The 27,986-nt window shown below is 56.6% G+C and overlaps 14 protein-coding genes across 14 annotated transcripts; 8 read left to right on the forward strand and 6 right to left on the reverse strand.

Moving 5' to 3' along the window:
* Window positions 1-2,915: 2,915 nt before the first annotated feature.
* BCV69DRAFT_38644 (hypothetical protein) lies at window positions 2,916-4,032 on the reverse strand. Its single transcript, XM_025495241.1, has 2 exons — window positions 3,348-4,032; window positions 2,916-3,274 (listed from the first exon to the last, which is right to left on the reverse strand). The coding sequence occupies exons 1-2, from the start codon at window positions 3,881-3,883 to the stop codon at window positions 3,097-3,099; spliced, it is 714 nt and encodes a 237-aa protein (XP_025346580.1). The 5' UTR covers window positions 3,884-4,032; the 3' UTR covers window positions 2,916-3,096.
* Window positions 4,033-4,178: 146 nt separating this feature from the next.
* BCV69DRAFT_284054 (hypothetical protein) lies at window positions 4,179-6,414 on the forward strand. The gene has a single exon (XM_025492909.1). It carries the CDS (start codon window positions 4,673-4,675, stop codon window positions 6,068-6,070), a length of 1,398 nt encoding a protein of 465 aa, XP_025346581.1. The 5' UTR covers window positions 4,179-4,672; the 3' UTR covers window positions 6,071-6,414.
* BCV69DRAFT_38659 (hypothetical protein) lies at window positions 6,277-7,731 on the reverse strand. The gene is made up of 2 exons (XM_025495242.1): window positions 6,950-7,731; window positions 6,277-6,867 (listed from the first exon to the last, which is right to left on the reverse strand). The coding sequence occupies exons 1-2, from the start codon at window positions 7,604-7,606 to the stop codon at window positions 6,484-6,486; spliced, it is 1,041 nt and encodes a 346-aa protein (XP_025346582.1). The 5' UTR covers window positions 7,607-7,731; the 3' UTR covers window positions 6,277-6,483.
* Window positions 7,732-7,766: 35 nt separating this feature from the next.
* BCV69DRAFT_294612 (hypothetical protein) lies at window positions 7,767-9,061 on the forward strand. Its single transcript, XM_025493875.1, has 2 exons — window positions 7,767-7,888; window positions 7,974-9,061. Exons 1-2 carry the CDS (start codon window positions 7,821-7,823, stop codon window positions 8,968-8,970), a joined length of 1,065 nt encoding a protein of 354 aa, XP_025346583.1. The 5' UTR covers window positions 7,767-7,820; the 3' UTR covers window positions 8,971-9,061.
* On the reverse strand, window positions 8,874-10,688 carry BCV69DRAFT_284056 (peptidase M22 glycoprotease). The gene is made up of 3 exons (XM_025492910.1): window positions 9,459-10,688; window positions 9,250-9,376; window positions 8,874-9,156 (listed from the first exon to the last, which is right to left on the reverse strand). The coding sequence occupies exons 1-3, from the start codon at window positions 10,604-10,606 to the stop codon at window positions 9,145-9,147; spliced, it is 1,287 nt and encodes a 428-aa protein (XP_025346584.1). The 5' UTR covers window positions 10,607-10,688; the 3' UTR covers window positions 8,874-9,144.
* Window positions 10,689-10,756: 68 nt separating this feature from the next.
* BCV69DRAFT_284058 (hypothetical protein) lies at window positions 10,757-12,765 on the forward strand. The gene is made up of 5 exons (XM_025492911.1): window positions 10,757-11,194; window positions 11,274-12,030; window positions 12,107-12,386; window positions 12,463-12,539; window positions 12,628-12,765. Exons 1-3 carry the CDS (start codon window positions 10,831-10,833, stop codon window positions 12,282-12,284), a joined length of 1,299 nt encoding a protein of 432 aa, XP_025346585.1. The 5' UTR covers window positions 10,757-10,830; the 3' UTR covers window positions 12,285-12,386; window positions 12,463-12,539; window positions 12,628-12,765.
* BCV69DRAFT_38718 (putative CNB1-calcineurin B, regulatory subunit) lies at window positions 12,205-13,270 on the reverse strand. Its single transcript, XM_025495243.1, has 4 exons — window positions 13,128-13,270; window positions 12,628-13,015; window positions 12,464-12,539; window positions 12,205-12,387 (listed from the first exon to the last, which is right to left on the reverse strand). Exons 1-4 carry the CDS (start codon window positions 13,177-13,179, stop codon window positions 12,376-12,378), a joined length of 528 nt encoding a protein of 175 aa, XP_025346586.1. The 5' UTR covers window positions 13,180-13,270; the 3' UTR covers window positions 12,205-12,375.
* A 455-nt stretch (window positions 13,271-13,725) lies between these two features.
* Window positions 13,726-14,450, forward strand: BCV69DRAFT_272012 (protein translocase SEC6; the record flags this gene model as incomplete). Its single annotated transcript, XM_025490965.1, has 3 exons — window positions 13,726-13,822; window positions 13,993-14,090; window positions 14,207-14,450. 3 exons carry the CDS (start codon window positions 13,726-13,728, stop codon window positions 14,222-14,224), a joined length of 213 nt encoding a protein of 70 aa, XP_025346587.1. The 3' UTR covers window positions 14,225-14,450.
* A 262-nt stretch (window positions 14,451-14,712) lies between these two features.
* Window positions 14,713-16,409, reverse strand: BCV69DRAFT_38735 (kinase-like protein). Its single transcript, XM_025495244.1, has one exon. It carries the CDS (start codon window positions 16,269-16,271, stop codon window positions 14,781-14,783), a length of 1,491 nt encoding a protein of 496 aa, XP_025346588.1. The 5' UTR covers window positions 16,272-16,409; the 3' UTR covers window positions 14,713-14,780.
* Window positions 16,410-16,496: 87 nt separating this feature from the next.
* Window positions 16,497-18,637, forward strand: BCV69DRAFT_284061 (hypothetical protein). Its single transcript, XM_025492912.1, has 2 exons — window positions 16,497-16,920; window positions 17,012-18,637. The coding sequence occupies exons 1-2, from the start codon at window positions 16,548-16,550 to the stop codon at window positions 18,415-18,417; spliced, it is 1,779 nt and encodes a 592-aa protein (XP_025346589.1). The 5' UTR covers window positions 16,497-16,547; the 3' UTR covers window positions 18,418-18,637.
* Window positions 18,638-18,861: 224 nt separating this feature from the next.
* BCV69DRAFT_284063 (hypothetical protein) lies at window positions 18,862-21,026 on the forward strand. The gene has a single exon (XM_025492913.1). The coding sequence runs from the start codon at window positions 19,108-19,110 to the stop codon at window positions 20,698-20,700; it is 1,593 nt and encodes a 530-aa protein (XP_025346590.1). The 5' UTR covers window positions 18,862-19,107; the 3' UTR covers window positions 20,701-21,026.
* Window positions 21,027-21,173: 147 nt separating this feature from the next.
* Window positions 21,174-25,227, forward strand: BCV69DRAFT_313692 (hypothetical protein). The gene is made up of 2 exons (XM_025495054.1): window positions 21,174-21,519; window positions 21,593-25,227. The coding sequence occupies exons 1-2, from the start codon at window positions 21,288-21,290 to the stop codon at window positions 25,084-25,086; spliced, it is 3,726 nt and encodes a 1,241-aa protein (XP_025346591.1). The 5' UTR covers window positions 21,174-21,287; the 3' UTR covers window positions 25,087-25,227.
* Window positions 25,228-25,572: 345 nt separating this feature from the next.
* Window positions 25,573-26,383, reverse strand: BCV69DRAFT_233309 (putative ACP1-mitochondrial acyl-carrier protein; the record flags this gene model as incomplete). Its single annotated transcript, XM_025489858.1, has 3 exons — window positions 25,573-25,647; window positions 25,803-25,895; window positions 26,165-26,383. Coding segments are annotated over 3 exons (387 nt in total), but the record flags the coding sequence as incomplete, so codon positions are not given.
* Window positions 26,384-26,645: 262 nt separating this feature from the next.
* Window positions 26,646-27,986, forward strand: BCV69DRAFT_290794 (ribosomal protein L17). The gene is made up of 2 exons (XM_025493726.1): window positions 26,646-26,997; window positions 27,084-27,986. The coding sequence occupies exons 1-2, from the start codon at window positions 26,767-26,769 to the stop codon at window positions 27,900-27,902; spliced, it is 1,050 nt and encodes a 349-aa protein (XP_025346593.1). The 5' UTR covers window positions 26,646-26,766; the 3' UTR covers window positions 27,903-27,986.

Here is a 27,986-nt window from a genome sequence, read left to right on the forward strand (position 1 = left end):
AAATCAGCATGTATTTCAGGAGGGGCTGATCTGCCGGGGCGCTGCTCACGCGCCGGAGTCTGCGGCTCAGGGAGCGTCGGGGAGCTAAGAGTGCTGCTGTACGGAGGGACAGCTTCGTTGGTCCCATGCGGCATGTCGACCTCTACGAAAGAAACGGTCAAGCCCTGACGTCCTGCTCCGGCGGCGCGGGAGGAAGGGTTGCGGCCCAGGATTGACCTTTGCTGCGACGATGCGATGCCGGCACGCGCTTGCGGTTGTTGAGCAGCAGGAAGCGAGTTGCTGTTTTCGCCGCTACTCGAGCGTCCTTCCTCTTCTTCTAGGTCCGAGGAGGGTGCAGCAGGAGATAGTTGCTGTTGTCCTGGAACTACAAGATGGTCTCCGGGAAGGTGAGCGGCAGTGACAGGTGTGGCTACCGAGTACACCGAGGAGGTCAGCACGCTCCTGCGGGGCGCGACGTGCCGCATAGATTGATGTGGGAGGCGGCCTCCCGAGGAAGAGCAGGAGTGTGGGCAGAGGAAGAGTAGTGAGAGGGAAAGGGGAAAGGTCGGCAAGGCTCCAATCGAGAGGGGGCGGATGTCTCGTCCTTCAAGCTGTCTTATATCAGATGTAAGCGCGACTTGCTCCGGGGCCTCGCAGCAAAGCAGCCTAAAGCAACCAGGTGCGGTCTTTGCGGCATTGCTCACGCTCCAGACCGGGGAGTCTGCTAAATTGCTGTTTGATTTTACATTGTGGTCTGCGTGTGCTGACCCAGAGAGCGATCGACTAAAGAAAGAAAGTGGGTAATCGAGGAGAAGACGAGGCAACACAACAATTACATGATGAAGCATCTGGAAGATGGATGTATCAGAGAGGGCAGCTTCAGATACCTCTAGGCCCTCTGAGCCAGCTGTGAACCCATTCTACGCGAAATGACATAGGCAAGTGGTTCCGCTAGGAGCTCTCAAGTCTGCACAGGCCGGTAGAAGACCGTCGTTACGTACTTGCGCTTGTATCTGGTGGTGGTGCCGACAGCAAGAACGCCTCCCTTGATTGCCGATGCCGTCAAATGATTGAGGACGACATGATTAGGGGCTGGTAAGATCGAGTTGTCATCGACGAGACCACCAGCAGGTACCAGAGCAGGGTTCGCTGGTGAGGAGTTGAGGATGACCTTCTCCAGCTGACGTGGAAGGGACGGCGGCGGTGGGATGGATGGAGCATCGTCGTCGTCGTCTGGATGCTGCTGCACTCGATGCTGATCGGGATCGAGACCCTGGGCTTCGAGACGCTCGCGATACTCTTCGTCCTCTTCCTGTGCCCTCAGTACCACCTCAGGCACTGCCTGGACCCACGTCTCGGCCGCCCTCAGCGCTTCATCGTCGACTCCGAAGACCTCTTCCAATTGCCCATTGCGGAGCAATTCTGCTCTTCTGGCCTCCTCCCTGAGATCTAAGACTGCTTTCCTCCGCGCCTCTCGTTGCAGCTCGCCCTGAGCAGAGCTGTCATCTTCTTCTGGCGTGGAGACCTTGGCACCACCGTGCGCCAACTGGTCATCCTTTGGGCCTTCATCAGAATCGCCTCGCTTTTCAGGTGCGCGCTCTGCAGAAGGATGTCGCCGCTTACCAGCACGCTCTGCCTCTTTAACACGCTCGATTCCCCGTTCCGTTCGACGCTGGCTCTCCCTCGTGGTGCCGTCCAGAAGATCCTCGCCCGGTGCAGACAGAGGCCCAGGATGGGCAGGTCCAACATTTGGGATCTCGAGGTAATTGACTAGGTTGCCGTCACCGTCCGTCGCAGTAGGAAGCTCTCTTGAGACCCTCCATCTATCGTCAACAATGAACTTCATCCTGTGCGTGCCTGGCGGCAGGTGCAACACGACCGTGTGCTCTTCCTTTGCACCGCTGGCTCTACCTCTAGACCCACTGGACGAAGCTCCGCCTGCAGACGTTCTCTTGAGTAGAATCTTGGAGCGCCATTCGTTAGCAAATGTACCTGTGACGAAGACCTCCTTGCCTCCACCACGCCAGTTCAGAACGATAGGCATGAGCGAAAGCGGGCCTTGTGCATTACGCCAATAGTAGGGAGTCAGATGAGCCGGAGGTCGTACCTGATTCTTGGAAGGTTGGGGAGTAGCTGACTCGCTGGACGCCGGCTGCCCACTCGATGCGGCAGTTGGTGTACCAGCTTTACCAGATTGTGGAGGAGTGGCATACTGCTCGACAGGAGATGTTCCGCCCGCCTGCGGGCGAGGATTTGACAGAGTGGGCGTCATTGCAGAAGGTGGAGCAGACGTGAGACCGGGCGGGATCGGCATGACCGGCGTCGTAGTTCCGCTGGCTATCCCGGTCTCAAGATGGACCTTGCGCATCAACTCATGTTGCTGCTGTTGATCGCTGCTTTCAGATCTGTCTAGGCGAGCCGGCGTGAGAGCCTTTGCGGCGTGGGACTTTTGCGTTGGCGTAGGAGTCCTGGATAACGACGTGGATCCTTGGGTAGAAGCTTCGGCATCACCTGCTAGCGATTCGCTGACGCTCTCAGCCGGGAGGAAAGCGCGTTGAATGGCCTCGTGGGTGATTGGTTGATCCTTTGTTCCTAAATTGGAGGTTAGCGATGGCCTTCTGTTCGCATCGTCTGCGATTGGTGTCTGTGGAGAGCCCCCTCCTGCTGGGGAACTGACCTTGCTGGCATCTCCTGGCGCAATAATGACCTCTTCTGTCGTCAAGACAGCATCAGTAGCCTTGCCAGCTGTGCCCATCACGCTGCTCCAGCCGGAGGTATTGGGTGTGACGCTGCCGCTGCCACTGGCACCAGGCACAGGAGAGCCAACAGGAGAGCTTAGAGCAGTAGATGAAATGGCAGGCTCTTGATTCGAAGGGATGAGCGTCGGAATCTTGAGATAGGACGGCAGAGCAGCCGCTAGTCGGTCACCAGCAGCATCGACAGATCGAGCCTCTGAGCCCCCAGCGCCCGTGCGGTCAGACACTGATCCGGGGTCAAGATTGCCCTCTAGAGCACTGCCAAGTTGCGACGTTGAAACGGCTGTTGCGGCTGAAGACTGACCTGCGTTCGCGAAAATAGCCGCGACACCTCGACCGAACGGCCGCGTTGTTGACGGAGTCAGCTGGGGAGACGCTCCGGCTGGAGTGAGGTGGCTACTAGTCGTTCCAGAAACGGATTGCGCATCGGTTGCAATGCTTGGCGAGAGATGCGGTGAAATGATAGTCTGTGGGCCAAATGAGGAAGTCGCAAGATCCAGAGCCGGCGCAAGGGCTCTACCGCGCTCCGAAGGTTGTTGCTCAGGACTGGGAAACATGCGGGGTCAGCTACAGTCAAGGAAGCACAAGGACCTCCGTTCGTCTAACACTCACCTCCCTGGATGCTCCTTGAGTTCACTTTCCGTATCCTGCAGATCTGAGCTTTGCAGTGTGCCCTGCTTGGTTGGCCTTTTGAGGAGGTGACTGCTCAGCCCAACGCTGATGCTTGCTGATCGACCAGCCGGCCCGCCAGGCTTCGTCAAAGGAGTGTCAAATGAAGCAGTGGCTGCTCTCTCTCTGGATGCATTCGGGGTGAGGCTTTCGGCCCTTGGACCTGTTGCAGTCGAGGCAGAGTCAGCCCGTGGTCGACGCGCCTGAGCAGAGGTACTGCCAGTAGTGGTGGTGGTGGAGAGTTGCCGTTCGAGAGAGGGCCCTGCTGAATCCTCCCGAGAGAAGGGGTTGCGGGTAGGATTCTGGACCGGGGTCTGGGAGACTCCTCTTCTGATGGACCCGTGCCGGCTCCATCCCCTGCCCAACGAGCTTCCACCAGGAGTGGCAGGCTGGGAGGTCGCCCCGGCATGGGATCTCGGGCGACCTAAGGCCGTTGCATCCTTTGGCTGCTGGGCTTCATTGGAAGCGGCGTTGCCCATCTCTGAGCCGCCGAGCCGATGGGTATAGGGTGAGGATGAGAATGCCTCGTGGTCACTGTTGTGGAAAGGGAGCTAGGAAGAAGGGGTAGTGCGGTCTGGATTGTCTTCCAGTAGGGTATAAGGGCCGGGCAAGGTGGACGCCGTCAGTCAGTCGAGGTCGCTATCAGTTGGGAGGTGCGTCACTAGTGGGCGGGACCCCATTCAGGCACCGCGCGACGGACTGAGCCACGCGCGCACGGCTGCACTCTGCACCCTGACTGTCGACCCCGCATTCGCCCCCTTCCCCGCTCGCTCACTCACTCACTCCTTCACCGTGACCTGGTCCTTCCTACGATGTGCCGGGGCGGACATATCAGATCCATTGTCTGGAACAGAATGCGAAGCGTATGAAAGTACTCATCATGACCACTACCATACTCCACTTCACACACACTCTTAAGCAAGGACCGTGATCCACTTGGCCCCGCCTCCGCCGCTTGGGGCCGCATATACCCAGCCTCGCATTTCCGGGATCGAGCCCCTGAAAGCGCTGCAACCTCGTCATCTCATTTGCCACGTCTTTACAATTTCACTTCAATTCACCTAGACTACTTGACACTGCCTGGTACAAAGTCCCGTACCTGATCCCACTGCACTGTACTCACGCCTCGCACTTCATCCTACCGACTTTGTTACGAAAAGCTAACTTCGATCCCATCTCCAGTCGTGCAGGAGTCTTATACCGCACTTGCACATCGAAGGTCCCTTCGATCCTCATAGTTCATCTAGAAAGAAACAAGAAAGGTAGCAATGGCAAGTTTTCCACCAGTAGAGCCCAGCGCAGAAGCTACACCGAGGTCTTCCCTCACTCAACGGCAATTGAAATCTTCTCTGAACCCTTCAGTCGACGACTCAGCCCCTGGTCAACAAGCGAAGGCTAGCGCTTTCTCCCCAGTCTTCACGAAGCGCAAGTCCAGCATCGACTGGTCAAAGGCAGCGCCAGGCAAGGGGTCGTCTGCTGTTGGAGGGACAGGAAAAGCTCACACCGAGGATTCGAAGGCCCCTGTGCGGTCCTCTGCAGTACCCTTGAGACCTCAGGTGACGAAGAAGGAGGCTATCGCTATACGGCATGCAAAGGTGCTCGAGCAGATGCTGAGCGCTCCCTCGCAGAATTGCGCCTGTCTCATCGTCAAGAAGCAGAACAAAGGAGGCACAGGAGACGCAATTACCCGCAAGCAAGCAGTCAGTCTCAAGAAGGCGCTTCTCGACAGGAAGGCTGCTCCTCGGATCATCAGTAAAGTCAGAGCGCTCGATGGTGCGAGCTCTGTGGGATTTCTGCCTGCCACTTCTGAGAGTGCAGCTGAGCGAGCGCTCGTCTCTGTTCAGAAGGTCGACGCGCTACCTGACAACAGTGAGGCCTCCAAAGGTACTTCTGACCTATTGGTCCGGGCTCGTCGTCTGCTCGTCAAGCGCTTGTCCATCAATGCAGCCGAGGAGAAGGAGGCACAGGCCCTCTCCGCCGCAAGTCCACTCGCCTCGCCAACACCTCACGGCAAATGCCCTCTCAAAGCCGTATGCCTCGACCGTACTGATGAAGAAGCCGCTCTGATGCCTAGCCATAGCCTCGAGAAGGCGAGTTCGACCAAGGCTGACTCTACTGATGCCGGTACCAGTGACGCACTGCCAACATTTGGCATATCAGTGATCAGCCTCGCAAGCACAGCCGTCCTGGGAAGACTCGGAGAGGCATCCGGAGCTCTCCTCGAGCAGACGGCAGTTAACGACGACATCCATCCTCCTCTGGACCGCATGGCCATCTTCGTCTTCTGGTGGGGCTTCGAGGTGACGCTTCCCACCCCTACGATGCAGTACCTACAGACTGCACACAACGTCTCTGGTAGCGTGCTGAACGTCCTGTCGATGATGGTGACAGCTGGTGGTCTGTTTGAGCTGCTGCCGTACATTCGCTACATTAGTATGACGGTCGATGTGGAGTTTAGGGCGATACAGGCCGTCGATCAGGGCAATGGAGTCGTTCTTGCTGCCACGGTGAGTTGCATCTGCAGAGACGGACTGGCCAACAAACACGAGGCCTTCGCTGATGTAATTCTCACGTTATGTATGTGGTCTACAGTGGTTGATGCCGTTAGCGCTCGTTCCACGAGCATGGGACCTCTCTCTGGAGGGACAAAAAGATCTCCAGCATAACCCAGCCTCGGCGCACAAGGTCATGGAATCCTTTGCGGCCCTCTCCTCGACAGAGCGGGCGGGCGAGGCTCAGAGTCTCTCTCACTCGGAGCGCGACCCCTCCCAAGAGGCAGCGATCCAGTCTGCTCTGCACGAGAGCTTTCCGGAGGACTTGAGTCCTCAGCATGTGCCATTCCCCACGCCGAAGGAGGGAGTTGTCCTCGAGAGCTTGCTGGAGGAGGAGGACTAGCAGCCACACTGATACCGATACCCCGAGGTGCTGATTGTGATACCCTTTGACTGCATTCCTGCACCGTATGCTCTAATGTTACATATCCCTTATTCCTGTTGAACTCAGAAGATCCCCAACGGCATCATGATGTGACCACACGCTCTCTGTTCGCAAAAGCTGGGCGACTGTCTCGAGCCTTCACTTATGCCCCCGAACCTCTACCCAGCAGTACTCCTGTGCAGGCGAGCAACGCCTCTCTCTCACCCTTCTCTGCAAATCCTCCCCCCGCCCAGCGGATCTTGCCATTCTGATCCACCAGGTACGTATACCCAACGTGCTTATTCGCCATTCCCATATCCTCTCTATGCACCCTGCCATGTCCTGCACTCGGATTGTCCAGGTCCAACTTGGTCAGCAGGTAGCCCTTTTGTAGTGGTTCGGGTATTTGGGAGCGCAACGAGGAGAGGAAGAGGGAGATGAGGTAGTGCTTGAGCAGGTTGGGCTGCAGATTCACTTGCAGGAGTTGGAAGTTGGGATGGGAGGAGTAGAGGTCGAGGGTGGGGGAGAAGAAGGATTTGGTGTGTTCCTGCAAGGCATCGCAGGCGGCAAGAGCAACGGGGTTAGAGACTAGCAGACGCTGCGTACATGCACTCAACTGATGCACTCACCTCTGAGATCCTGCTGTTTAGGAGAGCAATCACGCTGACCTTTCCCGCAGTCATTTCCACAGTATCCTTCGTTGTACGATCAGCAAGGCAAGTCCCGCTGACCTGTGGAAACCACAGCGCCCTATCCTCTCGAATCATCGTAGCTGGAGCCCTCCAAGTCTTTCCGCCATGAGCCTTGAGGGAGTGAAAGTCGTGGAAGTAACCCTTTGTGGCCGACTTGACGATGTTCTCACGCTCCTTCTGTCTGCCGCCCGAGAGATAGTCCTGCGCTCGCTCTTTGCTGCTGCGTTTGGGCAAGGCGGCAGCACTGGCAGCCGAGAGGGGTTTGATGGGGACGCCCAAGGGGCGAGAGAGCCATGGGAGAGGAAGCTTGTCCTGCTCTGAAGCTACTGACGACTGAGACAGAGGCTTCTTCTGCGGCGGAGGAGGGGCGCCAGATGCTTGCGGCGGACGCTGCTGTGCCGGGGGAGGTGTAGGACGAGGAGCTGGGGGCGGAGGTGTAGGCCTGGCAGAGGATTGGCCAGGACCCTTGGAAGAGGACGAGGTCGAGGAGGCGTAGTGCCGAGTTGCGGTCCAGTCCAGCGTTGTCCTGCTGCTGCTTGCCGTAGCTTGCAGACTGCGGCTCTGAGCCAGCGACGTTCTCAGTAGACTTGCCATGGCTGTACTCGAGAGGCGAGGTGATTGGCTGCCGAGGACAATATTGGACTTTCACCTCCCTCTTTGTTCACTTCTTCTCGCTGCCTGGCCTCTTCTTCCGCTCCGTCGCCCGTCGCGCTTCCTTTCCGTCTGAGGGTGGTCCGCTAGACTACTCACACCCTTCCAGCTTCCATACCATCAACCACCTTGCCTTCCTTCTCGTATTGTCGTCATCATGGCTTCTCGTTACGGAGGTCGCTTCCTGGCTGCCAATGCCCCAAATCCAGCAAAGGAGCCCGTGCCGTGAGTATTCGAACGTAAGCCAGGTCACTGAGCGCCGTAAAGGGACTGCACCTCACACCACCCCCACTCTCTTCCCTCTCTCTAGCGTGTACGAACGGCAATGGGTGCTGCCACACCCTACAGCCCGCATTAAGGTGCTCAAGTGGGTCAAGGCTACCAACCGTCAACCACGATCTTTCCCAGAGGAAGAAGATGCTCGGTACATCTACGCTTCCTCATCCTCACAGCAACAGGCTACCTCTTCCTCCTCCACCGGTCAAGTGGACCTAAAAGTCCCAGCCCCTGCTGCCGCGTCTACTTCTGAGCCAACTCTACTTGGCACTACAGGGGAAGATGTGGTGATGGATGACGCGAGCTTGAAAGCAGAAGGCACCGCTGAAAGCGTGCTGAATGCTGCAGAGGGAACCCAAGGGCAGCATCTCTTTGACGAGACACAAGTCGAGCCTCTTGTACCCGCTGCTGCTACCACAGACGACCCAGACGCTACCCTACCCGGTGCGGAAGACATCTCTATGACGCCTGCCATGGCTGTCAAGATTGGCGAGGCGGCAGCAGAGGCTGATCAAGCGGAGGACGAGGAAGCTGGAGAGGCAGAGGACGTGCAGGAGGAAGACGAGGATGAGGAAGAGGTGGCAGATATACCCCAAAAGCACCAGACGATTCGTATCGGTGGACCTCTGCCGGAGGATAAGAAGCTGCCGCCCGCGAAGGCAGTCACACCAGTAGCCCCTGAAGCAGCTGAAGACGCGTCGGGAGAGGCAGCGCCAGTCGTGCCTACACCTCAGGTCGACTCAGAGCTGCATCCACCCCTCGATGGAGTGCCCCCTTCAGACCCGCTAGCCGAGGAGCAAGCACGGCAAGAGACATCAGCTCCTACCGCTGAGCCCACATCAGATGCCATCGAGGCTGATCCGGCCTCGGGGGTGAACACGGGTGACCCGACTGGGGAAGCGGACAACATTGGCGGGGTGGAAGTGGTGTCAAGGGATGACCCGGAGGTGAAGGGGCTAGGGGAGGACGTGGCAGCCATCGTTCATGCGCAGCCCGATGGAGTGGAGCAGGTCAAGGTCGTCGAGGACTGAGGAAGGAGACGCATTTAGAGCGACGTGCATCGTACGGGCGGAGGCTTATCGCGGGTCACTTCGGGGACAGATGTACAATATTGCGGGAGAGGGAAAGGCACGGTCGACCGTCGCCCCCCTCGAGCGCATCAAGACTAATATACAGATTGCAACAACAAGGGTAAGTGGACACTCTCAAGCTCTCCACTAGTGATTATGCGAGCAGGTGGGTGGGAGAGAGGCCGTTGTCAGTGCCCGCATACTGTATGTCTGCGCGCTCTGCCACAGGATTCTACTCACACTGATAAAGGGAGCATCTGTCCTGAAGCGCTGAGTGACGGTACTCTTCTCCAGAGGGATCGTGTGTCCCATGCGGAAGGAAAGAAGACCGGCGTGGGCGATCATGATGCCATTGTCGATGCAGAACCTGCCAAGGGTCACAAGGAAGGTTTCGTCAATGTCAGCGCCGCCGGTCAGTCTCTGCGTACCTGTGTACCGCGTAAGCTCACCTCTCATCTGTAGCGAAGACTTTGCCTCCTCGTTCTTCAGCCATAACACCCATCATCTTCTGCAACCTATTGTTTGCTCCCACACCTCCCACGATGAGCACCTCCTTGGATCCAATGTGAGCCATTGCCCTCTCTGTAATCTCAACGAGCATAGAGAAGACGTGTTCTTGCAGGGAGAAGCACAAGTCCGCAGGTGTGATCTCATCAACTTGTGCCGCCGTGCGGGCAAGTGGATCATTAGGGTTCTCCCCCTCCTCGTCCTCTTCCTCGACTTCAGTCCCGTCTTGTCCTAGAGGTCGACCGACGTGCCTACCATCGCCAGACCAGGTTTCGCCATTGGCCATCTTGCCCCAATCCTCTGTACTACCACTAGCATCTCCCGTTCCGAAAGCCGGAATCTTGCTACCCGGATTGGGCTTGAACCGCTTGTCCCTCGTGTACGCCTCTACAGAAGCCAGAATACCACCCAGGGCTACGTCCATTCCCTTTGTAGCGTACGGCAGTGGGAGGAGGTACTTGCCCTTCTTGGCCTCTCGCTCGATGTTATATCCCGGTGAAGGGTCATTACTCAGCCCGATGACTCGGGCAAAGCGGTCCAGACAATTCCCTACGGCGATGTCCAGCGTCTCGCCAAAGATGCGATAGCGCTGCGCCGAATATGCAATAACCTGAGTATTGCCTCCCGAGACGTACAGCACTACGGGGTTCTGCGCGCCGGTGATGGTGCGACCCATTTCAATGTGGCCGACACAATGATTCACGGGCACGAGTGGAACATTGTACTGCATGCTCAGGGTGCGAGCTACAAGTGCCACGCTCGCAAGTGGAGCGCCCATCCCAGGACCTTTAGTGAAACAGATGCAGTCGCACTCCTCCAGTGTCTTCCCACTCCTCCTCACTGCCTCGCCCACTACCTGCAGGATCCACTGTCGGTGATGTCTTGATGTGTCTCCTGGCTGGAAACCATGCCCGGGAGGAGTGACATAGGTGTGCCGGACATTGGACAGTATGGAGACGGAGCCGTCTGGTGCGTGCGAGGTGATGCCGCAACCGAGCTTGTTGGCCGAGCCTTCCAGACCGAGGGCATATAGGGTGCGTGGTGGAGGAGGTAGAGGAGAGACTACCTGCCTACGGCTTGCAGAAGGCATGGTGAGATCCTGTAGATGAGGGGCGGAAGGTATGGCAGTAATGCGTCGCTGGTAGACTAATGTTCTACCTGAGGAAATGGAGTGAGTGGCCTCGGCGCCTTTCCGGCTGCAGCAGCGTCGATTGAAATTTATGGCGGAGCAGATGTTCCTACTCCTCACCACCATTATTCTACTCGTGAGGCTGGAGCACCTATAAGCCTCACCTGCCCATCATCATCACCATCATGACGGAAAGCGCTGCCTCAGGTTCATCCTCCGCAGTTCTTTCTCCCAACGAGCAGCTCCTCGCAGCCGCCTCCGCCGGCGATCTCCTGACGATCAAATCCCTTCTGACCACCCCTCCCTCCGACTCCGATCCCTCCTCTTCTTCCACTACCCCCTCCGCACTTGCTCAACCATGGTATGAATCACCAATTTGCCTCGGATGGTCAGCCCTCCATTTTGCAGCAGAACGAGGTCACACACACGTCATCAAGTATCTGCTGAGGAATGGCGCAATCTGGAATGCAGTGGATATTCATGGTGTGACGGCTGGGGAGGTGGCTTGGAGTGGGAACTGGGAAGGAGCTTATAGGGCCTTGTTGGATGGTGAGTGTAACGGAATCTGCATTGAGCTGATGTTTTAGTGAGTATGACTGACAGGCTGCATCGATTGCTCCTTCCTCAGAGGGAGTACGGCAGACACTGCTCCTGAATGCCCTAGCAGAACGAGCTGAGGAGCAGGCCAGTCAATCGGGAGAAGGCGAGGAAGGTGAAGAAGCCGAGGCGGCGGGAAGCGATGTCAAGGAAGCATCTGGCGACGCTGGCGGCTCCGTCGCTCACAGCGGCGAAGATTCCGATACGGTCATGACTCTGACCGCTCCTGCAAATGAGCTCGCCAATTCCAACCTCGCCTTTCTCTCCTCGCCCCTCCGCTTCTTCACCGACGAAAAGGGTAAAGAGCGCTGTCTAGACCAGGACGACAACATGGTCATGGCAGGCTGGGAGACCAACATCATGCGACGCTCGGCCGATGCGCTGTGTAAAGACTTCCCACCCCGGTACGAGGTGCACGATGAAGACGGCGAGCGCAGGACCGAGGGGTTCCGCGTCCTCAACATCGGCTACGGTCTGGGAATCGTCGATGACTTTTTCCAGGAGTACAAGCCTGCCCGGCATGTCATCGTCGAGCCTCACCCAGACGCAATCAAGTACTTCAAGTCGAAAGCCATCTCCAAGGCAGAAGGGGTGGAGCTGATACCCAAGCGCTGGGAGGATGCGCTGCTCGACCCGGAGCTGGGCGAGTTTGATGTAGTGTATGCCGACCCCTTTGCGCAGGACTACCGCGATCTAAAGAAGCTCTTCGACCTGTTGCCTAATGTACTCAATGGACGCAAGGCTAGATTCAGCTTCTTCCACGGCTTGGCCGGGACAAATCGCTTCTTGTGAGTAGCAGGCTTGGTCGAGCTGTTCGGTCCCTCAGCTTCTGACTTATATCCACGCCCCTTTTTCCATCTCCAGCTACGACGTCTATACTCGCCTCTCCGAGCTGGACCTGCGGGATGTGGGCATGGAGACCGAATGGGAGACGGTACCCGTCAAGATGGAAGACAAAGAGGAAGTCTGGAGGGGTGTGAGAAGGGAGTATTGGAAGCTGGACCAGTACCGGCTCCCCATTTGTCAGATGTCCATCTTCTAGGCTGCTTATGAGGGGAAGTCTGCTCGTGAAGAATGGCATTGGCGAGTGCGATCATGACCAATATGCGTGCGGATACTGTCTCCGTCTGAAGCTAGAAGATCTCCTGTGAGAAGTGAATGGTGGACAGGTTTGTCAGAGATCGACACTCCCCTTATTCGCCGAGTACTACCGTCACTCACGTCCAGCGTCAATTGCCTGGCAATATCTGTGGCTGCCACTTGATCTGTGAACTCTTGGAACGAGAGCTTGCCGTCACTGGTGTGAGCACGAACAGGGGAAGGTGAAATTCCGTCAGCTCTTCATCGTTCAGCGGCTGCTCTCGACTAGCGTCTACTCTGCTCACCCATCCTTGTCTGCCTCCATAATCGTCTTGTCAACAATCTGCTGCAATTGCTGATCTTTGAGATTGTTCCCCACCATCATCTTCAACACCAAGAAGAGCTCTCCATTACTGATCAATCCGTCCCGATCCATATCATACACCTTAAATGCAAACTTGAGCTTCTCCTCTCTTGACCCTTGAGAAGAAAAGGCAGAGAGACCAGCAACAAATTCTTGGAAATCAACAGTTCCGCCTCCATCGTCGTCAAAGATGGCGATCATGCGGAGGGCGAGGGGGTTGTTGGCGATGGCGGGGATTTGTAGAAATTCGTCTTTGTCAATGGAGCCAGAACCGTCCTTGTCTAGCTTCATGAACCTGCGCTTGAGTCTTGTGATCTCAGCCTTGGAGACTGTGGACGAAAGCATGGGTGGAGCGGTGGGCAGGTGAGTGGAGGGAGACATGGGACCACGACGATGCTGAAGCTTCGCGGAAGCGAGCAGTCTGCTGGCCTGGACACTTACAATTTGAGTTCTCCTCAATGTCTTTCAACAATTGACTTCCTTGTTGTCCCATCTTGAGTAAGTAGCCTGGGGCTGCTGGGGACGAGGGTGCAGAGATAGGATTGGGGTTTGGCCTGGCTTATGGCGAAGAGCTCTCGTCGCGGAGGGTGAAACTTGAGGGCAGGGATGCTTCGAGCGGTGTCGTCTTCGTGCGTTTCGTGTCGCAGTCGTAACGTGTACAGCGACTGCTCTGCTCTATGCTTGAGTATATGCTACAACGTGCTTGCTAGTGACAGGAAGGATGAGTCGATGATGACAGACAAGGAGGTGTAAGCGAGGGGGGTTCGACCCAAAGTGTTGCTTCCCATGGCCATGGCGGGGAATTGTGAGCCACGCCTCTGGGCCCCGCTTCCGCGCGTCGCTGGCCGCCACGCTCAGAGGCAGCAGCCACGCTCTCTCCGCTTCCAGCCTGGAGGCTCTGGTGAGCGGGGGACGAGCGAGCCAGGCTTCCACCAAGCCTTCCAGCAAGCAATACAAGCATAGCAACGTCGCCTGGCCTACCATCACCACCTCTATCTACCTCTGCTGCTGAGCCAACCCATCTACAACCTCGGCGACCATGGCAGACACCATCAAGGAGTTCATCGAGATTCCGCAGAGCTTCGTCAAGGAGGGAACTCAGTTCATGACTAGGTGTACAAAGCCATCACAAAAGGGTGAGTATCGAAGAGGGGAGAGAGAGAGGCATGAGGCAAGACCATTGGTATGGTCGTTGTGGCGACTTGCAGAGAGAGGCAGAGAGATATCAGAGACGAGCCCAGAAGAGCTACGTGCGAGACTGACCACCTTCCCCCTCTGTCGTACTTCTCCTCTCACGCTCTGGTAGAGTTCATTCAGATCTGCAGGATGGTGGGCATGGGCTTCGCAGTGATGGGTTTCATCGGCTACTTTGTCAAGTTGATTCACATTCCGATTAACAACATCGTGAGTCATCTGTCTGTCTCCTTGAGACCTCTGCCCCATACACCGGCGAGCGAGAGCTCGCTATTCATCCAGATCGTAAAGCTCACATCCTCTTCTACCCCTCTTCTATCCAACAGCTCGTCGGTGGAGCATAGAACATTTTGTCACTCATACGTATTCAATGCATATGCGGCGTATATCCCTACTGGTACTCGGAGTGACCAAGTCGAATGTCTGATGTTTGAAAATGTGGGCTGTTGGTATAGTATGGCTGAAGTACAGTGAAATTCTGAACCTGGGAACTACGAAGAGAGGGACCTCTGACTATGCAGAGCGAAGCAAGCAATCAGCTCCATCGTCTGCTCGTCTCTTTCTGCTGCCCTTCTTGACGCAAGAATTGCGAAGGACGCGAGTCTCGTACTGAGAGGGGAGAGAAGCAGGGGATCTGGTGAGACAGCCAGTCGCAGCTCCCTCGCAGGTACCAACCTATCCTCACCATGAGCTTCAATTCGTTGCATGGCTTGGAGATCCAGGCACTCTCGAGAGCATCTGCGATCGTACATCGCTTCTCGGGTTGCGGCTGGAGAAGAGACTCGATGAGCGCTTGACCTGCGACAGGGTCGATAGAGGGAGTAAGACAAGCGGACTTCAGCTAACAACTCCCTTAGATCACAATCGCTCTCCTCCCACATCACTTCTCTCAACAGTAGCTCACATACCTTCCAGAGATGGTCGGAACTCCTCAGGGTAGTCACGCCAGTGGAGCCCTTCGAAGATGCGACGGACCAGGTCCCTTTTCGCAATTTTGGCAAGGTCTTCCTCTTCAGCATTGCCGCCTTCGTCCGGTGGCTTTTCTTCGATCCACCAGTTCTTCGCCTCAAGTTCCTCGCGAGTGGTTACGCCTTCAGTGAGCAGGTGCTCTTGGACATAGAAAGTAAAGTCTGCGCCGGGGCTTGCGCCAGATTGGTCGAATGGGTGAAGACCGAGGAGCACTAGAGCGAGTGTGCAGCCCAATGCCCACGAGTCGTCTAGGTAGGGATTGTATCCGGTCCGCAACACCGCGCTCATGTGAAATTCAGGAGGCTGGTATGCCACTGTGCCGCTCTGAGTGAAAGCGCGAGGCGGCAAAGCGATCGCCCTGCCATCTAAGCCCACCTTTGGCGTGGTGTCTTCTTCCCAAGACAGACCAAAATCAGCCAGCTGAACATGGGGAAAGCGAGTACCGGCAGAGAGGAGGAGCACATTCTCCGGCTTGACATCACGGTGGGCGATGTTCCTTTCATGTAAGAAAGAGAGGGCCAAGAGAAGCTGATAGGCAATGAAGATTGCCTCGCCTTCAGTGGCTCGTCCTTGCTTGAGTGTCCAATTGAAGAGGTCGCTCCCTGTGACGATTTCGATGAAGAGGTAAAGCCACGAGTCCTCCTGTATCCACTCGATGACAGAGTTGATATTGGGATGACGAAGCTTCGAGAGAATGATCAGCTCCCGCTCCATGTTGATAAAGTCCTGCCGCTCGGTCTTACGCATACATTGTCTCTTGCAGGCAATCTGCTTCTTCTGCTTTCCATCGCAGGCAAGGTAAACCTGAGAGAACGATCCAGTGCCGAGGATGCGACTCATGATGGTGTAGCGGTGACCGATTCTGCGAGCATTCGCACCTTCTTCCTTGCCATCCTTGGTCTCTGAAGGGGGAGGGTCACCTTGAAGATGTCTGTATGCGAAGGCCTGACAGCGAGGGATCTCGATGATGTCCCCTTTCCCAAGTAGTAGCTTTGCTTGGCTGAGCTTGCGGCCATTCCAAAGGAGACCATTGGACGATAGGTCCTCACAAGATACGAACATGTGTCCAGAGTCTGTTGTGTGGGCAAGCAGCCTCAAATGACGCCCCGAAGCATACTTTGAGCTGACCACGTAGTCGCAATCCTTTGCTCGCCCCACTATGAAAGGACGATCGAGCTGTAGAGCGAGGATTTGCTTGACGCCATTCCTTGTCGTCTCTAGCCGAGCTACTTCTTTCTCGCCCCAGCTCAGGTTGCTTCTGCTGCAAATGACGATATTCTCCTTAGTCAGAGGGTGTACGAAGCGCTTTGGCAGCCTGGGGTCGGGCTTGTCGTTAGGTGGTGAAGAGTGTCCGTTGCCCTGTGAAGCTGAGATCGCTACCGGTCCGTCTGCTACTTGCGCTGAAGTAGATGAGCGCTTCATCTCCGGAGGACACACCTCTTACACTCGAAGCGGTGAACGATGCAGTGAGCATATAACGCCATTGACATCCTTCCCAAGTAGACTTACGTCCGTTGTGCCTAGTCTCAGGCCACCACCACCAATCTCGCGCCGGCGGAAAGAGACGAGCGCCACGCTTTTGGCGGTTGAGCACAGACGTCCTTTCAGGCTTTCAGATCTTCTCGCACTCCTTCCCCGCCTCCACTACTGTCCCTTCACATTCAACCTGCGTCACTACTCCCTCCTGGAGAGCCCAACATGGTCCCACGGTCTATTCTTGCCCGTAGACTACGGTGGACTGGTGCCATCAAGTCCGCCACACAGTCTGCGCTGCCCCTCTTACCTGCTACCGCACGCTTCGCCGCCAGAGCCTTCATAACCACTTCCGTGCCACGACTTGCCACACCGGTACAGAGGGCAACGACAATACAGGCTCCTCTCCCTTCGCTGTCCTCCTCAGTTGCTAGACTATTGCCTAAGAGCATATCAGATGATCAACTTCCGATCCCTCGTCAGCTCTGCGAGGACATCATCGGAAAAGTTCTGGAGCAAGTCAGATCTGCTGCTGACGCCAAGACGGTAGAGGAGGCAAAGGCGGGTTGGGCAACAGTAGACGAGCGAATCAGGCAAAGTGAGTCAGGAGAAGGCTATAGGAATGCGAATTTGGGCCTTGTGCGTGGCACACTGAGCTCATTCTTGTTCTTTCTCCGCACGCCATTCAGGTCTAGCATCTGAGCAACATCCTGCTACTTCTCTGACGGAGCTCACGACTCTCTTGGTAACATCAAGTGGAGACCCTCGCCGGCACCCGGTCGCCTTCAACATGTACCGCATAGCATTTGGATCAGATCCGGCCCTACTGCCTGCCCTCGAGCTCGACTCCGCCAACCTCTCTTCCCCAGCCCCGTCAGCTTCAGCGTCTGGCGAGAATTCCCCCACTTCGCAGTGGGGAGACTGGCAATCGTCATACCACTGGGCCAATATTGTGCTACAGGGTCGGGCACCTCCCCCTCCTGGCACTTATCTGCTGGTACCGGGAGAGCAAAGGGCAGCTCAAGCCTCTCAGTCTTCTGCTGCCTATCGTGTCTTCGCTCATCTCGCAAGCCGAGGCCACCCCCAAGGCATCTTCGGCATCGGCAGACATCTCCTCAGTACCCTCGAGCGAGGCAACGACCCCACTACGCTGGGAGCAATGCCATCTTCAGCAGTGTCGCAGCCCAGGACGAGACAGGAGACACTACAAGAAGTGGAGAAGATGTACCGACTGGCTGGGGAGGCAGGAGTGGAGGACGCATGGTTCGAGCTTGCTGCACTCTACGCCGAAGGCAAGTGGGTGAGGAAGGACGACGAAAGGGCCCGGTCACTACTGCGTGAGGGCGTGAACAGGGGCTCGTCGCGTGCCTGTAGAGCTTTGGCTCATCTCATGACCAAAGAGGTTCAGGCGCCTCCTGCGCCCTCCTCTCTGACTCTGGGCGGTGGTCAGCCAACCGGTCTGGGTGCAGAGAGGAGAGAGACCCTACTCACTGAGTCTCTACGTCTGCTGGAGAGAGGCGCGGAGCTAGGGTCTCCTGATTGTGCCTTCTCCGCAGGAATGCGCTACCTTCTCCAGCCTCCAGCGCCAGAGGAGCAAGGCACTGAGCCTCTCAACGCAAGCCTGGACATGTCATTGGATCCATCGAGCTCATCGAGGAGTCCGCCAGTGGACGCAGCCGTACGAGCAAGACAGGAGCACATCAAGAAGTGGGCCGTCGAGCCAAGCAATGACATGGCTGCCAAGTGGTTCGGCATCGCCGCAGAGGGTGGCAATGCCCTGGCGATGATGAATCTGGCCCGCATGTACCTGGAGGATCGGGTCGTGCCTGCAGCGGCGGGTACCGAAACGGCCTCGTCGCCGCGTCAGGCGCAACTAGCTCATGCATCGGACCTCTACGCAAAGATACTAGCAAAGGCAATGGGCCCTGAAGGTCAGCGCAGTAAGGCCTTGGCAGAGGTACAAGCTAAGATGGCGGGAGCCAAAGGACCGGGCAGCGGGGTTACTGGACAAGGGTTAGATGACCTCGGCGCGCGGGCGCAGGAAGGTCTCAGACTCGTCACCGAGGAGATGTCGATGCTGAGTCGAGGAGGGTGAGGGGTAAGGAGGGTACAGGTGCTCCTCCACTCTTCCCTGCTTGTCATCGTTGCCAGAGTAGCTGCATGCTGGCCATATATAGATTGGTTGTCCCGCCGTTGCTGGCCTCCATCAGTCCGGCGAATTGGCTGATTGCCGGGGCTGGTGTGCGAACGTGCTTAGATCCACTCGGTTCTAATCACGGGGCCAAGGGCACTGAATAGAAAATCTTACCTCGGTCCCCGAATGTGCGAGAGCGCGGCGGATGTGGACCTCTGCTCTAGTGCCTCGGCCCTGCGCGGAGGTAACCGGGGCAGTCCATCCGTCGCCGCGCCCAGCTTACGCTCGAAAGAAAGGCGTGATTAGAAGGGCTTGGCCAAGTGCGATCACACTATCCTCCCCCACCATCACCTCACTCTTGTCCATTCCATACCTCCACCGCTTGAATCAATCAAACGTCCTGCCATCCGAAGCCTCAACGGCGGAGAACAGGCCGGACCACTTGCTTGGTTTCCGCAAACCAAGCAGCGGCGCATATCCGAATCTGACTTCTGAGTGTTGCTGAGTGCAGGGCGTAGATCTTGCACCCAGGTATCGCAATTCTTCCTCGGTCTCTCGTTCTTTCTACCCCTAAGCCGCGCCCTCTTTCATCATCGCTGCACTCCATCGGAACGTCTTGTAGACGACCTCAGTTCTTCTCGTTCGTCCAACATGCCGCTTAACGACGACTTCCTCTTCAATTTGAGGCAATTCTCGAACAGCGAGAGCGGCAGCAACCGAGAAGCTGGCGGCTCCTTGGGAGAAGGTACCGCTGCTGCTGGTACTGCTCCTCAGGACTCTTCCTCCATCCTTGCCGGCTTGAACGCCTTCACTCCCGAAGACCGTGATGGTGAAGGCGCTACGAGCAAAGACTTTGCTGAACAACTCGAACTGTGGACCAACGCCAACTTCTCCTTCGATGGACCTACCGGTCATGCTCTGCTCCTCGACGACGAAAAGGATGCCGAGGCCAAGAGAGAGGAGAATGAGCGCCAGGAGAAGGAGCGTGAGAGGGAGAGCAACAACACCAACCGCGCGGATGTCAGGGCCGGTAAGACTCGAGAGGGCTTGAGGGCATCCACTGGTCGCAACGACGACGGCAACGCTGCTTCCAGTGCTGCGTCTGCTCATGAAGCAGCAATGCTCCGTGAGCACAAGATTGCCACTGATAAGCTCCAGTACTTTGCGCCTCCTTCTGCTGCCGCTGGAGAAGGTCGACGACCTGGATATCCCGCTGCCACCAATAGTCAGCGAGACACCAGGCTCCGAAGGCACGCCGAGAACGAGATGCCCAACGGCACTTCGGAGCAGCCACTGGAGCATTCCCAGCAGCCTGTCATGACCGGCGAGAATGCTTTCTCCCAGTTCAATCTGCCTCCACAAAATGCCTCTGGCTCTTCTCAACAGCAGGTCAACGGAAGTGCCCCTCTCGCTGCAATCCCTGGCTTGCCCTTCGGCGTCTCCCCAGAGTTGATGCAGGCAATTGCTTTCCAGCAGATTTTGTCTGGAACTAACCCCTACAACAATCCTCTCAACCTGCTCGCCCATGCTCAGAATGGCTACGCTGGGGCAGGCTACCCTGCTGCCAACGGCGCATTTGCATCTGGGTTCGAGAGTCACGGCGGACCCACTGCCCCCCAGACCTTTGGTGCGCCAGCTTGGACTCAGCAGGCAGCTACCACCGAGGACAAAGATCAGGCGCACAGCAACGATGGGTCTGGTTCATCGACCCGAGCCTCGTCTGCCAACCTGCCCTCGTCGAAGAAGCGTCGAATCTCGACCAAGGAGGAGAGGGAGAGAGAAAAGGCCGAAGAGGAGGAGGAGACGGCTCGAGACATTCGAGACGAGATTCCGCCTCTCAAGCTGATCGACACTGGCAACCCTGAAGCCGATGCCGAGGCCAATCGAGCTGCCATCGAAGAGGACAAGCGCCGACGAAACACCGCTGCATCTGCCCGGTTCCGCGTCAAGAAGAAACAAAGAGAGCAAGCCCTTGAGCACAGTGCAAAGATTTTGGAGGACAAGGTCAAGGCCCTGGAGGATGAGAACGCTCGTCTCAGCACCGAGAACGGCTGGCTCAAGAGCCTCATCACCATTAGGCCCGGCACCATGACGCCTACCATTCAGCACCCATTCCCTACTACAATGCCCGGCAGCAACGCTCAGCCCGGGAGGGATACTGGTCTCCACCCTCGAGGCGTGGGAACTCCTCTTCACCAGCAACAGCAAAGCGCTTCAGGTGGAGAGCGATCCCGCGAAGGATGAGGGATGCTCTTTCAACTTTCGAGCACCTGAGCTTCAAAGATAGAGCGCGCTCTCAGCTACAGCCCTGAGCGCCTCGACATCTCTTCCTTCTCCCTCTTCTCATATGGATGTCCCTCTGATCCATCCCTTGTAGTATCTGCCCAAAAACGAATGGTCCATACCCTCTCTTCTATTCGGTTTCCCCCCCTTGTTGTAGTCTCTATGCTCTCCAGTCACAGGTCGCGAAAGGCACAGGCGCGAAGCTTCGTCGACTACTGCCGTCAGAGCAGGCCGTCTGGTTCTCGTCTCTGTGTCTGTTCTGTATCGTCGTCGCCATCGATTGTTGCCTGCAGAAATAATAAGTGTCTCTAGATAGCCTTGATGCTTGAGTGTGCGCCTGTCCACTGCCCGACGCTGATCGGTGCAGCGGAGACGGAAGGGGCGCTTGAGGCGAGAAGATCTCACTGAAAGTCTCCAGCCACTGCCTGCGCTCATAGCATCTTACCCACCGCAAATACCCTTCCTGCCCATCCTCTACATTCCCTGAGGCTCACTCGGCTGAATACATCGCTTGGCTCCGAAGGCTCTCTGCAGCTTCCATCCTCGCGATGCACCTCTACAATGCCACACTCTCCCCGCCCTCTGCCATCACCGCCTCCGTCGTTGGGCAATTCTCCGGTACCCGGCAGCAGGAGATCGTAGTCTGCAGAGGTGGGACACGGCTGGAGCTACTGAGACCGGACACGAGCGTTACAGGAAAGGCCAAATCCATCTTTGAGCAGGATGCATTTGGAATTGTGAGGAGTCTGGCTTCCTTTAGGCTGACGGGAGGCTCAAAGGGTGAGTGAGGCGAGGTGGCCAATCCGGGTAAGGCCAATAGCATTGCTGAACGCTTGCCGCTTTCTCCCCTCAGACTACCTCATCATTGGATCTGATTCGGGTAGGATCACCATCGCCGAGCTGGACAGTCGGGCGAATGCCTTTGTCATTGTCCATCAAGAGACCTTCGGCAGGTCGGGCTCGCGGCGGATCGTTCCTGGCCAGTACCTCGCCTCTGACCCGAAGGGCCGAGCGGTCATGATCGGCGCTATGGAGAAGTCAAAGCTCGTATATATCCTCAACCGAGATGCAGCTGCAAATCTCACCATCTCGAGCCCGCTCGAAGCTCACAAGCCCAATGCGATCATCCACGCCCTGGTCGGCCTGGATGTCGGATTCGAGAATCCCACATTTGCTGCGCTAGAGGTGGACTACGAGGAGGCAGATCGAGACTCTACAGGAGAAGCTTACCATACGACGGAGAAGCTCCTCACATACTACGAGCTGGATCTGGGCCTGAATCATGTTGTGCGGAGATGGTCTTCACCGGTGGATCCCCGCTCGTCGTACTTGATTCAGGTGCCAGGGGGCTACAATCAGAACACTGAGCGATGGGAAGGGCCAGGAGGTGTCCTGGTCTGCTCAGAAGATTACATCACGTACAAGCATAGTGTGGGAGAGGAACATCGGGTAGCCATTCCTCGCCGGCTTAACCCTGTGGAGAAGAAGGAAGAGCGGAGAGGGACGATCGTAACAGCGTCAGTGTGCCACCGTATGAAGAACAACTTCTTCTTCCTGGTGCAAAACGAAGATGGAGACCTCTTCAAGATTACCATCGATCACGAAGACGAAGACATCAAGTCTCTGAACATCAAGTACTTCGATACAGTCCCTCTCGCTACGTCCCTCAATATCCTCAGAGCAGGTTTCCTCTTCGTAGCAGCAGAATATGGCGCTTCTCATCTGTACTCCTTCCAAAAGCTGGGCGACGATGACGACATCCCGACTTACTCGAGTACGAGCTATCCTGCGCTTGGCATGACTGACACGCCGATCGAGCCTCCTACCTTCACACCGAGAGAGCTCGAGAATCTCCTTCTCACGGACAATCTGTCTGCTCTAGACCCTATTTTGGACGCTCAGGTCTTCAATGCTACTGCCAGCGACTCGCCACAGATCTTCACAGCATGCGGTAGAGGACCTCGCAGCACTTTCAGGATGCTACAGCATGGTCTCGAGGTGCAGGAGGCAGTCAGCTCCGATCTCCCTGGTATTCCAAATGCCATATGGACAACACGACTTCGGAGCGCAGACGAGTATGACTCGTACATTGTGCTCAGCTTCGTCAATGGTACCCTCATTCTCTCCATTGGCGAAACCATTGAGGAAGTGAACGATTCTGGCTTCCTCACGTCCGCTCCTACACTGGCTGTTCAGCAGCTAGGGGCAGACGCTTTGCTGCAGGTTCATCCCAAGGGCATCCGTCATATCATGCCAGACCGCAGAGTGGTGGAGTGGGCTGCACCGGCCATGCCCAACGGCGAGCAGACAACCATCGTCGCTGCTGCAACAAATGAGCGTCAAGTCGTTGTAGCATTGGCTCCTACTAACGAGCTGGTCTACTTTGAGCAGGACATGGATGGGCAGCTCAACGAGTATCAGGAACGCAAGAGCATGGGGTCGCGAGTGATCACACTGTCGATGGCTGACCCCCCTGAGGGCCGGCAACGAACGCCGTATCTTGCTGTGGGATGCGAAGATTCCACGGTGAGGATCATCTCCCTGGACCCAGAGTCTACGTTGGCGTCTATTTCGATTCAAGCCCTCACAGCGCCGCCGAACAGCATCTGCGTGGCTGAGATGAGGGACGTGACGATTGATCGCAACCATGCGACTATGTTCGTCAACATCGGGCTGAGGAATGGAGTGTTACTCAGGACTGTCCTGGATCCAATCTCGGGGCAATTGACAGACACACGGACGCGGTTCTTGGGCGCTAAGCCTGTGAGATTGGTGAGAGTAAAGCTTCAAGGCGGAGAGCCGGGTGTCCTTGCCTTGGGCTCGCGGCCGTGGCTCAATTACGCACATCAATCGAGGACACACTTTACACCTCTGATCTTCGATGCACTGGACCATGCTTGGACATTCAACGCCGAGATGTGTCCAGATGGTCTCATCGGCATCGTTGGGGGCAGTCTCCGCATCTTCACCATCCCAACGCTAGGCACCAAGCTCAAATCGGATAGTGTCCCACTCTCGTATACGCCCAGGCGGATGACGCCCCATCCTGCCAACAATGGCATCTTTTATCTAGCAGAAGCCGACCATCGTACCCTTTCATCGTGGGAGCAGGAAAGGCGGATAGCAGCCATGGCTAAAGAGCCCAAGCCGGCTCAGCGTGGAGTGCTCGACTTGGACCCGGCAGACTTTGGACCGATTCGAGCTGAAGCGGGACAATGGAGTAGTTGTATCCGAGTTGTAGACGCTCTGAGTTCGACTACTGCTCACAGAATTGAGCTGGAAAACAACGAGGCCGCCTTCAGCGTCGCAGTCATCCCCTTTGCCAACAGTGCGCAGCAGAGCGCCGAGGATCCTGATCTATACCTAGTTGTGGGCACTGCAGCCGATACAATCGTCACGCCGCGAACGATCCGACAGGCTTTCCTCACCACCTACAAGATCATCGATGGCGGGAAGTCTTTGCAATTTGTTCACAAGACAGAGGTAGAGGACGTTCCTATTGCCCTTCGCCGCTTCCAGGGACGTCTGCTGGCCGGTGTGGGGAGCACTTTACGCATCTATGACTTGGGCAAGAAGAAGCTCTTGCGCAAGTGCGAGAATCGCGGCTTCCCCACCGCCATTACCTGTCTGCACACTCAAGGGTCCCGCATCATCGTGGGCGACATGCAAGAATCTACGATGTACGTCACTTACAAGTCGGCTGAGAACCGACTGATCATCTTTGCCGATGATATCCAGCCTAGGTGGACCACGGCGGTGACGATGCTGGATTACGACACTGTTGCCGCAGGGGACAAGTTTGGCAACATCTTCATCAACCGTCTCGACTCGGGTGTGTCACAGACGGTCGATGAGGACCCTACGGGACTGACTGTGCTGCACGAGAAGCCCTACCTGCAGGGAGCACCGCACAGGCTCGCGCTGCAGGCCCACTACTACCTAGGCGACATTGTCACTGCGATCCATCGTGTGGCACTCGCGCCAGGGGGGAGGGATGTGATCCTCTACACTTGTCTGGGCGGCACGATTGGTGTGTTGATCCCATTCGTGTCAAAGGAGGACATCGAGATGCTCTCCACCCTCGAAATGGCCCTGCGCCAGGAGGCTAGCATCGCCTCTGCCTCTGCCTCGGCAGCAGTAGCTGCCTCTTCCTCCCTAGTGGGCAGAGATCATCTTGCCTACAGGGGATTCTATGCGCCAGTCAAGAGCGTCATCGATGGAGACTTGTGCGAGACGTACGGCCTGCTCAACCACAACAGACAGGCGGCACTGGCGGAGCAATTGGATCGATCTACGGCAGAGGTCAACAAGAAGCTTGAGACGCTCAGGACTGCTAGCGCCTTCTGAGGTGTTGCATGCAGATGAACAAACAGGAGTGACATGGCCGGGGAAGGTGGAGCGGGATCTGACGGGGGGGTTGGGCCGTTAGCAGAGTTGACAGCGTCGGAGGCCAAGTGCTCAGGGGAATAGGATGAGAGTGTACAATACTTCAGACGGGGCAAAGGAGTGCGTGTGAGAAAACGTTAGCGCTCGTTCTGCGCAAAATGCAAATGCAATGCCAGCAATAGTATCAGACGAGCTGAAATTGAAGAGTGGTATGACGGCCAAAGGTCGTCGTGACAAGATAAGATGCCCGAAAGGCCCGCGGCCGCCCTCACCAGCGAGCCTCTATTGCCCTCGTCCACTCCTTCATCCCATCCCGCTCTAGACCCTCCTTTCGATTTTGAGCGATAGGCTTACTGAGCTATAAGTCGAGCCCGGGAGGTAAGCCGAGTCAGTATGGGAAGAGAAGGCGCACTCATTGCAATTCGTCGCCGTTCTGAAAAACTCACCCTCGGGGGTCTTGGAAATGTACTCGATGGCCTGACCAACAGTCTGAATCGAGTCGGCATCGGCATCAGGAATCTCCTGTAAAGAGAGGTTCAAAGCAACGAGAGGGTAATCGAGATCAGTCTGAGCGGCTTCGTCATACAGGGCGGTCTCCCTTTCGGCAATCTTCTGCTCTCCGATCATCCTTTCCTCCGCGCCTCCAAATCCCGAGCTGAGCAGAACGAGGTACGCACAATGTTGAACTCCTCCTCGATTGCCATGACGACCTCTACAGCGTCGAGGCTGTCCAGTCCGAGGGTGCTAGTGAAGGCAGCGTCAGCGTTGACCTGATCGATTGGGAGAGGAGAAGAGGTTTGATGCAGTGTCAGAAGCACTGCTAGCATACATGTGGAGCCTCTCCCTTGCGCCCGGTAAAAAAGCAGCAGAAGAGAGGCCGAGAAGGATGGCTGTCCCGATACAAGGTTGGTAGCCCGCTTTATATCGTCTCGTATCCCCATCCTGACCTCTGCTTCTCCAATTAGGACTGGCGCAGCCACTAGAGGCCCCCATCTTCCTCCTTGCCAATCCTTCCTATTCCGTCCTTCCTTGTGCTCACCTTTGCCGGGTCCACCTTTTCAAAGCTCTTGAGCACCTCGACGATTCGGTTCTGGATCTCCTGGTGGCTCAGTCCCGATCCGGAAGCGTATCCCCTAACGGCGTTTCCCACTGTGACGGGTGCGAGGGCTACCTTGAATGCAGCGGGAGCCACGAGGCGGGAAGAAGGAGCGATGGAAGCGACTCGGGGCAGGGCGACCGAGGAGGAGCGGGCGGCGGAGCGCAGCAGCGAAGAAGAGGCGAGACGGAGTGTTGAAGAGACCATGGTGGAGGGCGCGAAAGTGAAGTGTTTGATGGTATGAAGTGATGTTCAATGGGTAATCGGTGGTATGAGAAGAGGTGAGTGGTGTGGGCGAGAGATGATTAATGACTACTGGGCCCACCCACCCACGCCTTTGGGTTGCGCGGCTGGGCTGCCACTCCCGGCCATGCGCCCAGCCCAGGCGCACAGGCGAGGGCAGAGCCAAGGAGATTATTCTCCACGACGATCTTCTTACGACAGGCAGCATCAGCATACCAGCCGCTCACCACCACGCAGCCACCGCCATCAGTCGCTGATACACACCCACACCTCACCACAACCACCTCTTTTCACCCCTCACAATGAAGGGTCACGCCTTCCGCAAATTGTCCCGAACCTCGGGCCATCGCAATCACCTCTTGCGGAACCTGGTCACCTCGCTCTTCCAGCACGAGAGGATCTCTACGACCGTGGCAAAGGCAAAGGAGGCCCAGAGGGAGGCAGAGAAGATCATCACAAAGGCAAAGAGGTCGCAGCAGATGGATAGGAGAGGAGCTAATCAGCAGGCCGCAAAGGCTTCTGGATATGTATTCGTGAGTGTTCGAAGAGAGGATGGAGCTCGGTGAGCCGCCGCTGGGACAAATGCGCTGACTTGTCTTTCTGCTTTTGCGTACGGCAGGCCCGAGATACCACTGTTCCCATCCTACAACAGCTCGCACAGCGCTATGCCGAGCGTCCAGGCGGGTACACCCGTCTACATCTCCACGGCAACCGTCCAGGCGACAATGCTCCTCGTGCTCTGCTCGAGCTAGTGGACAACAGCAAAGGTGATCTTCGCTTCGAGATGACTGCTCGAGCTATGGCTCGTGAGACGCTACTGCGCTCCAAGCGAAGTGGTCAGTCCACCTCTCAGCTTGGGAGTGCCCTCTTCCTGGATCAGACGCAGGTGACGCGATTCGAGGACAACAAGGAGGCGTTCAATGAGCTCACACGGCTCAACATCAGGAAGCTCGTAAGATATACTGGTCGTTCAGAAGAGGAGATGAGGCGGGAACTTGCGGCCAAGGCTGAGGTACATCTCAGGAGACTTAGAGCCGCAGAGGAGATTGATGGGCCTGGACAGGCGAGACCGGATGAGGAGCTCATGGAGGACAAGACTTGGAAGGATCTGGCACCAAGGGGGAGATTGCTCACGCCTCCTCGTATCGGTAGGAGGTACAAGGCCGGTGGAAATGTAGAGGACATGCCCACTGCTACCTCGAGCGGCAGCAGTAGTACTGCCACCCCTTCGCTACTACCAGGTCAAAAAGCCATTTGGCAACCACAATTGCTCAAGGGTAGGAAGAAGAACAGTGTCATTCGACTTGGCAAGGGTCAATTTGCAAAGAGGGCACAAAATGGCACTAGAAGTAGGGCAACGAGTTTCAAGAGTAGCGCAGCGGCAGCCGTGCCTGCTGCTGGACCTAGTGGTGGTAGCAGGAGAGAGGCGAGGTTGTAGACTGAGCGGGGAGCGATCGGGCGGTTTCGGACCAATTTCATTTTGTACTAGCATTTCTTGTTCAATTCACACTCATACACATAC

The sequence above is a fragment of the Pseudomicrostroma glucosiphilum genome (assembly GCF_003144135.1).
Source record: "Pseudomicrostroma glucosiphilum strain MCA 4718 unplaced genomic scaffold BCV69scaffold_11, whole genome shotgun sequence".
Lineage (NCBI taxonomy): Eukaryota > Fungi > Basidiomycota > Exobasidiomycetes > Microstromatales > Microstromataceae > Microstroma > Microstroma glucosiphilum.